Here is a 16,589-nt window from a genome sequence, read left to right on the forward strand (position 1 = left end):
ATATATATATATATATATATATATATATATATATATATATATATATATATATATATGATGTAACTGTAGACTAACAGTTACACTTACACTTCTATTTGTTTAGCTGAAATAAAGTTTGAGGGCAGGAGAGAGCAGGGAGTCATGGCCTGTGAGCACCACACCCGACTTCCATGTACTCAAAATTTTTACCTTCAGAAACGGTGATAAAAATGCTCAAATATATTAAATGCTCTGCCACTAATTAATTTTCAGAGGATGAAATACACTTCTAAAAAAACTTTTTAGGAATTCGAAAGGTGAGGTCAATATTTAAGACAGATACGAATGTGATGAAGTGGAAAAAGCGTCCAGCACTGCTCACATGAAGCCATACGAGCACAGTCAGTCAGACAGAGCTGTGCTGATGGAAGGTGAATGGATTTGAAACAAGAGGTCATGTCAGCAGGCAGAGCAGCAACAGAAAGGCATTAGATTCAGACCCAAACTCGCAGCCTCATTCACAGAAAAAAAAAAAAAACATGAAACAGGGAGAGAGAGGTAGACGGAGGAGGGGGGTGAGGGAGAGAAGGAAAAAAAGAGCGCAACTAAAATTGTGGTGGAGGGAAAGGCAGAAAGAGAGAGAAGCGAGGCAGGCAGACTCTCTGTGGCCTGCTGCTCCCTCCATTCACAGCCACAGAGGCCATTTTAAACGCTTCAGAGAGAAAAAAAAGATTCACTTACCGTCTGCTGCTCAGATCACAACCCTAACTAACCCTAACTACTGACTGACTAACAACACTGGGAGTCATCACTTTCTCTGCCCTCAGTGTGTGTGGATGCTCTTACCAGAAGGCCACAGTCACGAACCAGAACACAGAACCAGTCCTCAAAAAAATCATCAAAAATAAATTGTAAAAAATAAAAAGAAACAACACACATATACACAAACACACACTCTGCATTTAAGATACAGGATGACAAAGATATTCAAATAGAAATAAAAACAGGAAATTCGGCAGGCCTAAAAACGTCACTCTAACACACACACATGCTCCACACACACACATCAATGGGAATATACTCAGTCTACTACAGTGACAGGCAGAGAGCAGAAAAAAGGCCTGTTAGGGCTTTCTGCTTGCTCCTGCTCCTGTTCCTAGTATGAGGGGGAGTGTCAGGGGGGGTTGAGGGGGTTCTGGTCCCAGTCCCAAAAATTGGCCCCCCAAAACCTGAGTGTGGCCCCCTCATCCTTCCTTCCTGGCCCTTGACATCTTCACCTCCCTGCTCTGTAAGTGTGTGTGTCCCAGCCGTCGTCAGTGCTGCCTGCTGCCTCGCTGGAGCCCCAGCTACGCACACTGACACACTGAGGAGGCTCAGTAGGCATAAAAACCTACAGGGCTGCAGCCTTTTTCCCTGCCCATCACTTTCTACAATACAAATCAACATTTTTGGAGCCGCCGAAAAATCTGAAAAAAAATCAGGGCGCCCCTGTGGGTGTGTATGAGACAGGTGTGAAAGGAGGGGTCTGACGGAGCTACCGTTTGCAAGTAAAAAATTAATTTGTGGGAGACGAGGGGGCTGCTGCGCTGCGCCGAGCGCTGAGCTGTAAGCCTGCCAAGCTGCTCGGCTGTCAGACTGAAAGGAAAAGAGTGAGGAGGCTGGGAGGGAGGAGAGGGAGGGAGATAAAATGAAGAAAGTGTGGCTCTGAGAGGAAGCTTGCTACACTTTCACACACACGCTTTAAGAAGTTCACTTCCAAGGGGAAAGTTGCAAAATAAAAACCATAAACCACAGTAAAGAAGTGGGGGTAGTGAGAGCAACAGGCCACCTTTTATACACAGAGACACAGGAGCAGAGGGCTGCACAGAGTCACAGGTAGACCTGCATTAAAGCACACACATGCTGTTAGCTGTACTGAAGCCTGGGCTCAGTGTTCGCTCAACTCTCCTGTATTTTCTCATGTAATTTGGTCATGAGATGGGAGTCGGCGGGAAGGAGGCCGGCCCTCACTCTGCTGAAAGTGCTGCTCTCAAACTACACTGCTTTACCAAGAGGACGCTGAGCGAAGCCCTGCCCACCCGCTCTCTGCTGCGCGTGCATGTGTACACACACACACACACACACACACACACACACACACACACACACACACACACACACACACACACACACAGAGAGAACAGGAAAACATAGTGCATCTTAAAAAAAGACCAAAGCTTTGCTCTGAGTGCGTTCTGACTGAATTCTGACTTGTAAAAAATCCTCAACCAAACACACAGAGGACTGAAACCTCCAGTTAAACACTAGTTACCACAGTCAAGCTCCCAGGGAGGTCCCAACACACATCATTCTCATTTGACTCTAATTCCAGTTCCCTTACACATTGTGTAATAATGACCAACTATCCTATCATTCCAGACTGATAACAAAATCATTAAAATTGGCTCATACTGCAGAAGCTGTGTTAAACTGCCTATGTGGAACCTCGAAACTTTTGGGCACTGACCAAATTTTCACCATAAATTTGTTTTAATGACAAACTGTCAACCTAAAAGTTGAAGTGAATACTAGAAACACAATGACTGACCGATTAATTAATTAAATTAAGTGCCAACTATTTTGATAACTTATAAATCATTTGGTCATTTTTAAGGGGGAAAAAAAATCAAAATTCTATGATTCCAGCTTCTCAAATGAGAATATTTTCCGCTTTCTTTACTCCTCTATGAACGTAAACTGTGGACAAAACAACACACTTGTGGATGTCACTTTGGGCTTTGGGAAACACTGATTGACATTTTCACTATTTTCTGACATGCTGTAGACCAAACAACCAGGCTATTAATCGAGAAAATTATCAACAATGAAAATAATGGTTAGTTGTGGGCCCACTGAATAGTGAGATTCTCAGATTTGTTTACTTCATGGTTTAATCGATTTCTCCTGATTTGAAATGTCAAAATCTTGCTCATCTTATTCTGTAGTCTTATTTTAGTAAAGTTGTTGCATTTCTCTTTGTGTTATGACATTTTTTAAGACTGATACAGTTGACAACTTGAGTCTATTTTGTCAAGGGAAAAAGAAAAAAAGGTTTTGGTTGAAGGTGTTTACTCAACAAAATAGCTATCATTTTGCATAGAATCAAAGAATTTCAATACCGAGCTCCAGTTTTGTGCTGTAATAAAGTTTACACTGCTCTACTTCTCGAAGATTAAAATAATTTGATTAACATTTTTTAGTTTGATTAATTTTTTAAGTAATTTATCAAACAAAAAATGTCAGATGTCATCAAGTTGAAATGTGATGATTGTTGTTCTCACTGTAAACTGAATATTTTGAGGGTTTTGGCTCTTTGTTGGATGAAACCCCCTGAACACATTACACCGGGCTCTAGGAAACTGGGATGGGAGGTTTTTTTTTTTTTAAACTTTTACTATTTTCTGACTTAATTATTAATCCAAAAATAATTGCTGAATTAGGCCTTGTTGATAATGAAAAAAATCTGCAGTTTAAGCTTAAAACTGCTTAGTCAGTTTTTTTCCCCATAAAATTAAGAAAGGTACATTTACTGTAACAGCTCTAAGTTATGTTCAGTTTATAGCCTAAAATGAAACTGACAACACATTTAAACTATTAAATATATTTTTAATGTAATGCAAAAGGGCAATTTCATATTTCTGGACTATCTGAATGTAAAGTGTCTCACCATTCTATGGTTTCATATTCAGTGCACAGTTCTTCTGAATGCAGTCAAAGAACAGGGAATCCTCTTGCACCTTGTTGATTAATTTTATAGTCTACTCTTTATCACCTCTTAGTTTGATGTATGTAGCACTGAAAGAAATAACGTTGTCAGTTGACAGCGAATAAACTGATGGCAATTCTGATCATATCTAGTAAAAATCTCACAAATTCTAAAGTCACAGCTTTTCAAATGTGTTTCTTCCTTTCTCTGACAGTTAAGAGATTTTGGACCAAGTAGGCTATTTTAGGGGCGACATCACTTTTGTCTACTGTAACGTGATGGGCAGTTGTAATACTTTTTGACTTTTTATTGATTAAAACTAATATATAATAGTAATCAATGTAGTATCTGGTAATGAAGATAAACAATAGGGACAACCCTTGAAAAGACACTTCACTTTACTACTTTAATGTGAACACCTGCTTTAGTCATTTTCAATTGTATTTTCCTCAGAATAAGTGCATATTCTCTCAGAGATAAGACATAAGCGAGGTTAACTACTGACTTACACTCTGCATCTCATTAGATGACTGACAAACAATAAACAAACACTACTAAACTCATAATTTAACCTTTTTTTCCAAGATAAACAGGAGACATTATATGATTCTCTACACTCAAATATAGGAATGAGATGCTGCATAGTACTTGAATTTTTTTTCCCACAGTTGTCCAATTCTGATTCTCCTATAGTGAGACTGCATGTTAGAAGTTAATCATTTTTACATAAGTTACTTGAGGGAGGGGAGTGGCATATGTGGACTTGTTAATGCACTCACATATCAGAGACCTTTCAAACAGGCACATATGACTACAATTACTATTTTTCATACTTAATCTATATGAGAAGATTTTAGCATTTTAAATACAACTGCCTACACTATACATGGTTGGACTGGTCATTTGGAGCCCCACCGATACTGGATTTATGGGGCTGATGCTGATATTATGATGTAAAAAAAACAAAAAAAAAACAAGTATCAATATATCTGTATTCTTTATTTACATAAATATATTAAACTGACATCAGGGCACTAAAACAGTAAACTTCCACTGCTATTTTTAATAATTACGAATAACTATAATTTAAAAAGTAATTAACACTTGACTTGAAACATTTTGTGGATCAAATGTACATAAAATGCTGACTATAAAAGTAAGAATAAAACCAAAAACAAAAACAATCTACATGAAGTTCTGTTTAAAAAAAGACATCAGACAACCTATTGCTTTTAGTAATGTAGATCGATATAGCTATGCTTGGTCAATATTGGGCCAATAATATCGGCTGAGGGATGTATCTGCCTGACTCTGCAGTCATTTTATACATTATATTTTTGCGTTAAGCTCTACTAAATGATTGTAAAGTTACTATCACTATTTTACATCCTGCTGGAAAATACACTTAGTTACCTACATAAAACCACAACAGCTCTCTATATATTCTAGCATGGCTGTATACCTTACTTTTTAAACTAATTAATGAAAGGAGCCGTTTTATTAGTATAATATCTTAACTGTTTTGCAGAATTTCACTGAAAATCAACTCTTATCACTAGTAACATTTATACTGTGGTTAATAATAATGTGCAATTGTCTTATAAAGACGCACAGTGGGTTATTGGGGAAATAACACGCAGGTTAAAAGTCATTAACTTATAGTTGTAACATTGTATTTAAGGAAAACGTCGAAGTGTGTGCTGACAGTGTAATGGCAGGATGACACAGCAAACTGCTGACTCAGGGGTTCTCCCAGCGAACCGACGAGTTCGTCTGAACTCTTTTTTTCTCTACAGAACCTAAACAGGATTAAGCCAATTTAGCCTCAAAGTTTAGGTATCTGTTTGATTTTTAACACGGTTAAAGTGTAATTTGTTAGCGTATTGAGTCGCAGTGGACGGTCGGCTGGAGTGGGCTGGGGTCTTTGGGGAGGGGGCTGTGACTGGGGGAGTGTCCGCTTCCTCAACTTACTCACTTAGCTCTTAAAACTCTTTTGTACAGAAATATAAAACAATTCATCCAATGTTAACGTTAGCCTATATAGAGAAACGGCTTAGACGTTTTTGTATAGACCTGCCTCAATGTAGGACAGGCTGAGGCAGCAGCTGTCCGACAAAGAGCCGTTTTAAACTGCGACACAGCCTTTGTCTCACACAGCGCTTCATTACAGCTTTCCTGTACAGTAACGGCAAATTCACTCACAAACTGATTGCTTTCTGTCCCTAAATCTATAACAAGCCAAAAAAGTATATTACTTAAGCATATGTACATTAATAAAAACTAAGTCACTAAGTATCTCACTATAATAAAACATATATTTAAAATATTTAATGACTAAACTGCTTACCTTTCGAAGAGAAAACTGTCCAAAAGACAAACAGTGTTAAGATATTCCTCGTTTTACAGTAATTATGAGAAGGAGAAATAAAGTGTATTTGAAGCCGGACTCTCATTCTGTGTCAGTGGAGGATTTGAAAGTGGCGCCAACAGCTCTGCTCCTTGAGCTCCCCACACACCACCGTCACACACACAAAAAATAAATAGAAAATCAAACGAGCACACAGCAATATTTCACCTGTACCAAAATGTGCCTGTCGACCAGCACAATCGATCCCCGTCGTCGCTTTTCAATAATATCGCTCCTGTGATTTTTATTTATTTTTTATGTTAAATTAAAATAACCGTCAGAGGCTTTTCTAGGCCGCGGTGCAGGACGGGAGATTGTGGAAGGCGGTTTGTTTTGAATTTCTAACCGGCCTGACAGAGAGAGAGGAGGGCAGTGTCTCCCCCTGCAGGGCCCGCGTGAGCGTGCGCGCGCGCGTATGTGTGAGTACACCTTTGTGACTTTCAAATCCAGCTTTATGTCTGTGAAGCAAGTGTGTGCAGTTAAAACTGATACGAAATATAATTTTTTTAAAAAGTCATTAAAACATCACATGTAACCTTCATCCTACCAACATATTATCAAGGACTACAGACTGGAGTCTCCAAGAATAATGTACAGGTAGAAACCATCATGCTATTAGATATGTTATTAAAGTCATATAAAAAAAAAAGGTTATTAATCTATCAGTAATAATTCATCATTTGCATATTGTGTGACATGAAAATAGAGTAGGGGAGACCGGGAACAGTTGCAAAACTTTTTGCATGTCTCTCTGTTACTCAGAGACTAGACCTACCAAGTCTTTTTTATATTAAACTTATATCTGTCTGCTAATTACCCATGCAATTTAAAGATGATTATATGTGACATGCTGTTGACAGTTTTTATTTGAATGGAAGAGCCAGATTTTACAACTGATCCCAACCTTGGAGACAGTTGCAACATGTTAAAAATATATTCACTTTCAGCAATTAACATGCGTTTTTTTTGTCTTAGTAAGCTACTATTCTGAAAATATGCATTATTTTCTAATAATATTAGAGTATTTTTATTTATTTAGTGTTTTGTTTATTAAATATTTACCATGAGTCAGTGTGCATGTGTAACATATGTTATTCCATCTTTCTATATTTCAGTGTGAGACAGGAAAAATGAAACAATTTGCAATACAATAAGCTTTTATCAAAGCATTTATTATACAAAACTGTACCAACAACTAGTTTATGTTCAGAAATACTGTTGTCTGTTTTGATATAACTGCTCAGCATGGGGACAGATGTAACAATGTGTTGCAACACAAAATACTAATTGTACTGTAACTCTAAATGCACAGCACCTGATAATATGCTGTACATGTGTAGTGCAAGTCTGTCAAATGAGAGAGGCCCAAAAATATGGCTGAAAGCTTCAGAAACATCAAGTGGAGTCTGTGTTGACACGTGTTTGCCAAAGTAGTAGGGGAGAACTGGTACATAAGTAACATGGGAAAAAAGTAACACAGCAATTTTCTCCAAGTGCATTCAAGTCTGATGTACTGCAAATAACTTAAGTCATACTTTTGCAGAAATTTACCCAAAAAGTGGTTTTGAATCATGGTAAATTCATGCAATCTGTAATTTCTTTTGAATGACAAGTTGTGTTCATCATTTTTTTAGTGTCATTTATATTATTTAGTACTTTAACATGTCCTGAAGTTTGCCATTCCAGATTTCAGTATAGAAACAAATCAGGTTTAACTGTCATGAGTCAGTGTTGATAGTAACACATTTCTGTTGTCCCACTACAGTAATAACAATATATATTAACAATACGTTGTATTTTTTGTTATTAAGACAAAGAACATAATATGTTTGCAACTACATATGAACGACATTATCAGACATTTGTAATAAAAATACAAGAACACTATATACAGCGTAGATTTACATTTGACCCACCTGCGTGTTAGTTTTGTCCTGACTGATAGGGTCGAATGTAACAATGTGCAACTTTGGTTCGAAGTCAAATTGTTCCAAAGTTGTTCCACATTTGTACAAAATGGCACCTGGTAAAAATTTGTTTCTGTCTGTAATGTTATCTTTTCAAATTGCTATGCTATATGTAATACCAGTGGTTCTCAAACAGGGGTCCGGGGACTCTCAGGGGTCCATGGCACTCTGCCATGAGGTCCATGAAAATTTTTCAGATTCATTCTTTTACAGGCCGATATTTAAGTCCCAGGCTAGGCCCTTTATTGTTCTTTTTTCTCAAATATGTTTTACTGAATTTTCCATTTTCCAGTGAACACTCAAAAGACAGAAAGGGATCATTTATAATATAACATTGTACAGCTAAGCTGATAATAAAGAAAAGAAGGTAATCTATCAAACATTGCACATAATTTTGAGTCAGGTATCACAGTAAACACACAGCAACCACCATAAATCAGCCTTAGCATCTCAGATACGTCATATAAAAGCTCTAATTCTTGCTCTGTCAACAGTTTCTGATTGTAACACATGATTTGTAACCCTATATTTATCAGTCTTTCATGAATTCACAAAGCCATATGGTTGGTTAGTATCTTAGTATCTTTGGCACTCTGTAAAAACTTCTGCCTGGATTTTCTCTAACAGTGTCGGTGCAGTCATCAGATGCAGTCTGCCACAGTGCCTATTTTGATGCCACCACCAGATGGTGCCAAGATTAGAAACAACTGAAAAAGAGCACAGGGGCGAACTCAGAATTCATCACTTATCTAATTGGTTCCCTCTCTAACCAGGAAGAACCAATACCAGTTGCTAGCCAGTGGTGTGCACAAAGAATAAGGTAGAATGTTCTTGAGGGACTTTCTTGTTCTTTAATATTAAATGGTATAGACCTGTGGGTTCTGAAGTTCTCACACAAGGCATGATAAATCCAGTGTTTGTCTGAGGCATCAAGGGTGGTTCAGCTACATTTACTACTTTTACTCTTCCTTTCCACCATCATCTCACAGATCTCTTCACATTTCTGTAGGTGTCCCCTGGGCACTCTGGCGTTTCCTCAGACATGCAGATCAGGTAGTTTGGAGCCTTAGCGTTGGTAGATGTTGACCAACAAAATTGTCCTCTGAGTGATGAGCCATTAATACAATCAGTTATTGGTTAAAATGACCAGTAACTACCAGTATTTTTAAAGTTCCCATGATGTCAAGCGTTTTTATCCCTCACGTATTGCGCGTTATGTCACCTATACACCAGCATGTGACCCAACAATAAGAAAAAAAGTTGTTTTTAAGGTATTCTTCAGTTTGTCTTTTCCTGGAAACCATTACAAACTGTTGATGACTCAGGCCTTTCAGACACAAGACGACAACAGCACCACGGTCCTCTGATGTCCTTTATTTTCATTGGCTGTGTGCTATTTGGCGAGCCATTCAGAACGTTTATAGCAACCTTGCTCTGAACCCAGGTCAAACTGCATTATGTCTGAAAGGGCTGTCATCCTGCACTCCAGGGTGTTGCTAAATTTTTGTCCAATGATGCGCTTTCTTCCTTATTGCACAGCGGTATGTAGAAGAAACATACATCCATTCACTGGAGTGCACTGCAGTGTTTCATGGTGCCGGGCCTCACTATACAAAATCACAACTCCATCGTTTTATTCACTGATTTGGGTAAAACTGGATCAAATTTTATGGAGCAATATTTTATGGTTTCCCCTCTGATGTCCTCCAGCTGCTTAGCTTCAACTTTCTGTGATTAAATTATACAGTTTCCTGATGGACAGATATAGCTTTAGCTTTGTTGCTAAAGTAGCTAACCTTAATTCTTAGCTGCTGTTAGTGGACACCAGAACCAAGCTCAGCAGCCTCCCAGTGAACGCGATGATCACGGGGAATACAATACTGAAGTCGTTTGGAGTGTTTCCTGATAAGAAGATGGCTTTAATTGCTGCTAAAGTAACTTAGATGACCACTAACTGATGTTAGCTCTGTTAGCCGTGACTCAGCCAGGTTCTGGGAGCCAAACTCAGAGAGAAAACCTCTGTACTGTAGACTATTCCCTGTTGTCAAACTGGCTTCCGTCCGTCTTGGAGGCTGTTCAGTTGTGTCTCAGTCTGGGAAGAATCAGCTAATAGGATAGCATTCCCTTCCTACATGCACAGACTGCTTTAGCTGCATGGCGGGGGGCATAATGCACAGCACTACTGGCTAATGTAAACACTAATCAATGTCTGTGACAAGTTCCTCCCTTGCTGCCTGTTTAACAGGAAACACATAAGCAATAAACATTCTGCTGGTCAATTCATGGGAACTTTAAAGTGATTATGATAGCAATATAGCTCTTCGTTTGATACCCATCATGTGAATGAAAATGAACTGGAATAATCCTTCCACATTTTATGTGTTTATTTGCTACAGATGTGTAGTACAGCCATACTTCATGACATTTTGGTGGCATCTCAGCACACTGAACTGCCAACTCTGTCAAATTCATCACGTTGTTTGGGTTGTTGCTGATGTAGTAGTAGGCCAATCAAACACTGCATTAAATCAGAGAATGCTTGAGGTGATTGGCTGTGAACAAAACCATACAAATAGTCTTTTTTTCTAGATCTGGGTACAAAAAGGATTGAATGCAGGTATCATTTGACTGAAAAAAATTCAATACTACTTGGCTCTAGGTTATTGTGGTTGGAACTCAGTTGAGCCATTACGACAAAACACTTCACATTTTTGACCAAAATTCATTTCACACTGGCAGCCATCTAAAAAGGTGTCTTAAATGTTGCACCTTGCCAGTTAAGTTAGTCACCAAACATCCAAGATCCACTCTGAGAGGTAAAAGTTTTCCTGAAATCACAAAGTCTTTAAGTCAAGTCAAGATTTATTTAAGTGCATTGAAGTGTATTATATTTACAAAAAACAATATTAGCATAAGTACTAAGACTGTAAGCTGCATGAATAGATCATTAAGAGAAAATTAGAGCATGTAAAATAAGAGTGATACAGTAATAACATCAAGAATGGTAACAATGTTAATGATGAAATGAACAAACAAACCAATGAAGATTAACAAGGGTTAAGTGCAGGATGAGGGTTAAATAGGATGCTGTGGGTTACACATTTTACAAAAACAAAATCTGGGGTCTGAGCCTGGTCCTAAAGGTTTCCAAGGAAGAAGCTCTTCTTATGTAGGTGGGAAGACTTTTTTTTCAAAGGTAAGGACTGTGGAAGGAAAACGCTCTGAAATGGGATTACTTTTCATGCATTGTAAAAAGTCACCTAGACAACAGACTATGTACAGGTCTATTTGGTGTTGGCCAGGGTGAGTATTTTGTCATTGCTTTGACACTGGCTGCGGAGATAGATCAAGGTTGGTGTGATGGGATGAAATGTTACGGTTAGGTTTTGGATTCCTGCAGTGATATTGTGAACAAGTTTCAGGCTCTTGAGGGATGACTGGGAAAGACTGGACAAGAAAACATTACAAAAAACAACTCCCTAAGAAATGAATGAATAAATCAAAATCCAACAATCTGACACATTAAACAAAAAGGACAGCAGTTATGTTGCAGAGTTGGTGACAAAAACAGCAGACCCTATTGATAACAGGGTTCAATATGCATGAAACACACTAGCTCATACAAAGTGGCGCTTAAACATGTCTAATGGTATATGCTACTATGCGCTTCACAGATAATTAATAATCACCCCCTATGCCAATTTCATTCCCGACGCACTGTAAAAAAATAGTTGAGACAACTTAAAATTTCAAGGCAATACCCTGCTTTAGATATTTGAATTTTGAGCCCAACTCAAATGCTCAGGTTTTGAAATAAACTTTTGAAATAAAAGTTTTGCTGAACTATAATCTTTAGTTGGTTTTTATTCTTTAGATAAACTTGAATCTGAGTTTTTGAAACTAAAAAAAAAACAAATCAAAATTGGTGGGCTGTGAACCTGATTAGTCTTTTTTCAGTGCCTGAAAATTAAATAGTTTGAATTGCAAAAGTTAAAATTTTAACATTTACTTTCACTATAATAAATTTACCTAATATATTTTTTAAATAAAATGTTTGTAAAATTCAAAGCTTTAAGTTTTTCTAAAGAAGAAAAGTAAATATTCTCAACAAAAGATCAATTGTTGGTAAAACTCCTTCAAAACTGAAAAATCTATTGCTGGCTGTTGCCTTAACATTTTGAGTTTTCTCAACTTTTTTGTTTTTCAAAGTGTGCCTTAAGTGTGATGGGTCAGCCTAATATCATGGTGATATTGTGTAGTCTGAGCGCAGCATAAAGGCAAAAGTGTTTGAAGTTGTTTCAGATGGTCACTATGTAGACAGGAAAATGGTGTAGAATGGTGCACTCTTTTCAGATGGTCTCTCTTTGAAGGCCTTCATGGTCTTGCACTCATTTGTACACACAAAATGTAACCACACATCTGCCAAATCACTGTAAATGTCTGCTTGATGGTTTCAGGAAGCAACAAAAATTGACACAGCATAACCAATTTTGTTATCAGGGAGAAACTATATGAAATAGTGCCCCAGTATTCCCATTTCCCTTTATAAGACCACAGGCTTTTCGATTGTAGCTGTTCTGAATAGGTACAAACACTTTAGCCTTCAGATATAGCTGGATGACCAATCATACAGCTTCATTCCAAGCATGCTCAAACCTGAAAAGAAAATCAGTTCTCACCATACCGGGTGTCACATTTGCATTCACGTTGCATTTACCCACTAGATAACTGTCAAAGTATGACTTGTAGTAGAGCAACAATATAAAATTAGAAAAGGCATATTAGGATTCTTGCTTGGGTCTTTAATCATTACATTTCCTACAGTGCTCATATTATATATTATATAATATTTTGTCTTCCAGTTAAAGACAAACTACAGGCTTTTGACACTGTATATTCTTAGCCCAGGGTTAAGGATAGCCCAGGGCTATATGATTCACACTGCAGTTCTACTAGCTCTCCAGGGTTAAATGTCCATTGGTACAGCAAAGGGCTTTTCACATTGTATATTCTTAGCCCAGGGCAATCCTTAGCCCTGGGATAAATTAGCCCCTTGTGTATTGTTAACCCAAGGGTTAAGCTAAGCCCAGGGCTATATGATCTACAATGCCCGTCTTCTAGCTCTGGGTTAAAGCCTCAGCATTATCCTGGCTGATTATCTTCTAATCTTTTTGCCCTGTTTCACACTGGCAGGTTTTAGCCCTGGGTTTAGTCGATTTCTGGGGAATAACCCCGCAAATGCAGGGCTAACCCTGCTGAGGAACAGGACCAGCTAGACCTAGGCTAAAGGTGGCCTTAAGAGAGCTCTTGGCCTGGGGCTAAGTGCCACATGGAAAGCCATCTACAGTGCATCTAAATTAATTCTTTCATTACAAATGAAAATATTCATTCAACTATATATCTGACTTTTGCTCTGTTAATGTATGACGGACTATTTTGAAATGCTTTATTCTCCTTATTGTCTATTCCATCTTCCATCCCTCCGTCCTCTGCATCCTCTCCTTTTCCCATCATCCTCAGCGGCAACAGGAGCCCACCATGTTGTTGGGTGGTGGTGTTGACTCCCTGGCAGCAGTGAGCTCCTCCCTTGTCTTTAGTCAGGAAGTAAAGGAGGGCATTGAGCCATGCGTTGAATGACGCTAAAGGCCTTGTGATCTTATAGCACATGGAGACCATGGTCATGGTGTGACAGGGGACTCCTTTGGTCACTTTCAGCAGTAGAAAGATGGTTCTAGTCACATGAAAAGGGAAGAAACACAGAGCAAAGAGAAGGGTGATGGTGATGATGGTCTTGATTGATTTACGCCTGCGGTTGGCATAAGGGGAGTGGGCACCAAGGAAAATGGAAATTCCCTCGTCTCTTCCCAGTGCCCTCGACACTCCATTGCTTCCTCTTCTTCCTCTTCCAATAACCGCAGAGCTATTTCTCTCTCTTCTCTCTATTCCTTCATGTCCTTGGTCCCTCTTAACTCTGCAGGATGAGGGTTGAGAATGTAGAGTCCTAAATATGGTGAGAACAACGTGAGAGTAACACCAAGCGATGATGGAAAAAGGCACAAAAAAGCCCAGCAAGTGGAGTATGATGCCATAAGGCACATAATCAGGAAATTCCTTATCAATGGCATCATCCCAACAGTTCTGGTACTCTTCAATGACCCCTTCCAAGTTACCATAGCTGGCATTTCCATTTATCAATGCTTCCTCTTGAATTGGGCTGTCAATACTGCTTGCGTTGCTGCCAAGCCCTGCCAATCTTGTCACATGGCCAGTCTGAGCAAACCGGAAGATAGGGCAGGTCAATGCAAACACTACAATCCAAACCACGACACAAGTGCACTTCACAGCCTTCTTGGTTTCCAGGGTGATGACTTTCATCGGGTGGCAGATACCGAGGTATCTGTGCACAGAGATGCAAGTGAGGAAGAAGATGGAGCAGTAGAGGTTGAAGTAAAAGAGAAAACGGACCAGGCGGCACATGAAGTCCCCAAAGACCCAGCGGTCACGCATGATGTAACTAGCCACAAGGAATGGCAGCGACAGGCCGTACATGAAGTCCGTAGAGGCCAGGTTGACCATGTAGATGAGTGAAGCGTTCCAGCGCTTGGTTCGGCGGAATGAACGGTAGAGGACGACAGAGTTAAGGGAAATGCTGAAGATGAACGTGAAAGAGTAACAGATGGGAAGGAAGATGTACTTGTAGGATTCATCTATGCTGCAGGATGGAGATGGAGGGGTGGTGGAGGGAGACGGCGTGAGGGAGCCGAGGAAGTCCTGGAATGCAGAGACACTGATGTTGGGAGGGACACCACCTCTGGATGACATTGTGAGGGATGAAGTGATTTTCATGTGAGGGAGAATTTGAACAAGGCTGTGGCTTGTGCGTTTGGGATTCTGTCAACCTTCTTCTTTGTCATCCTTGTACTCTGGGCTGTTGTATGGGAATGTTGTGCGATCCTGCAGACTTTCAGATGATTTCAGATGCGTGGATGTTCACCTAGAGATAGAAAGACAAATTAGTCATCCATCTGTAGTCATTTAGGATCTCACTTCATTTGAGACTATATCTCAGCTTAACAGTGCAATCAGTAGTATTTTATTTGCCCTTTGCACAAAAAAACTTGCCCAGTTTGTGAAATTGTCACAAAATGTAATCTCTATGTGTAATCTGTTTACGTGGACACAAATTGTAAATATCTTTCATGACTGTCAGCAAGACTTTTAAAGTAACAAATGTAGTATAAAGAGTCAGACAGTGCAGTTGAGAAAGTTGTTGTGTTTTCAAAAGCAGTTATTTTAACCCAAACCACAATCTTTTCCAAAACCTACCCAAGTAGTTTTGGTGCTTAAAGCTACCCAAGACCTTAATTTTGAAAGCGCAACCTGACGTTTCACATTTTTTATTGCTAACTTGACAACGGAATGAGAACGGTGATACATCAGTTTGAGAGTTGTGCCGAGTGTACTGAAACATCACATCCATGTACACAAAAGTAACACATCGTTTCTGAACTAATTCAAAAACTGCCATGAGACTCAGTTCAAATAATCAAACGGTTGCTTCCAATTGTGTTTTCCAAATGTTTTTGTGAGATTTCTCACTTTTTATTCAGCTTTTTTTTTTTTTTAAACTCGTGAGTCCTAAAGCTCAGAAATGATTTAACATATTAGCATGCTCGTCTTGATCTTGAAGTGACTGGGTTTTTTGAATGGGTTTCCTGAGATAAGGTATGTGTGAGAGATCTTCACATTATGTTCTACAACATAAAATGTGTCAGTAAATAGTCCACTCGTGAATTTTTGAATTTTGAGTTGTGTGACCATAGTGTAATTTGTTTACAGCCAAATGTTAGCTTTTCTAACTTGTAGTGATAGCATTTGTGCTTCAAAAATCATAAAAGTGGTGTTCACTAGTGAAAATTATTTACTGGACAAAACTTTGCTCGTCACAGAGCTTCTTATTTACTTATTCTTCTAACTTTGGGGTAGGCCAGCATTCATCCCTTAACTTTTCCTCTAGCATTAGGTACATTCAAGATGAGCCAGGCCTGCGCAGAATTGATCACCGATAATCACCACACAGTGCATGCTGATTAGATTTGTGTCCAACTTGGCTCTTAGTTTTGACAATAAACACTATATGTTGTATAAAATACTAATTTTCTGTGCAAGTTTTAATCTGTTCACTAGCATATATTTTGTGGCTGATAATAATATTAAAGGTTTTATACATGACTTCTCAAATGAACAGCTACCAAGTGCTTTTACAAGGCAGATAAAACAGGGGAACATGCGACAGTTGGGGGATCTCGTCTATTTCAGCTCAATCAGTGATGAAGAACACTGTTTCTTCAGCTATGAACATGGTCTGCAGCCTATAGGTAGCCTTCAGGTGGTCTAACAGGATGCTGGTGTCTCTTCCTGTATATTCTTTTAAGTCTGCTGGAAACTGTCCGACTTGACTCCAGCTTTTTGTCTCCACCTTATGCTGCCG

The 16,589-nt window shown here is 38.8% G+C and overlaps 1 protein-coding gene across 1 annotated transcript; it reads right to left on the bottom strand.

Annotated features, from left to right (window-relative positions):
• Nucleotides 1–13,417: 13,417 nt before the first annotated feature.
• LOC146306307 (P2Y purinoceptor 3) lies at nt 13,418–15,042 on the bottom strand. Its single transcript, XM_084712368.1, has one exon. It carries the CDS (start codon nt 14,942–14,944, stop codon nt 13,484–13,486), a length of 1,461 nt encoding a protein of 486 aa, XP_084568494.1. The 5' UTR covers nt 14,945–15,042; the 3' UTR covers nt 13,418–13,483.
• Nucleotides 15,043–16,589: the final 1,547 nt, after the last annotated feature.

This window comes from Lutjanus erythropterus, chromosome 23, assembly GCF_056507025.1.
Source record: "Lutjanus erythropterus isolate fLutEry1 chromosome 23, fLutEry1.hap2, whole genome shotgun sequence".
Taxonomy (NCBI): Eukaryota; Metazoa; Chordata; class Actinopteri; order Lutjaniformes; family Lutjanidae; genus Lutjanus; species Lutjanus erythropterus.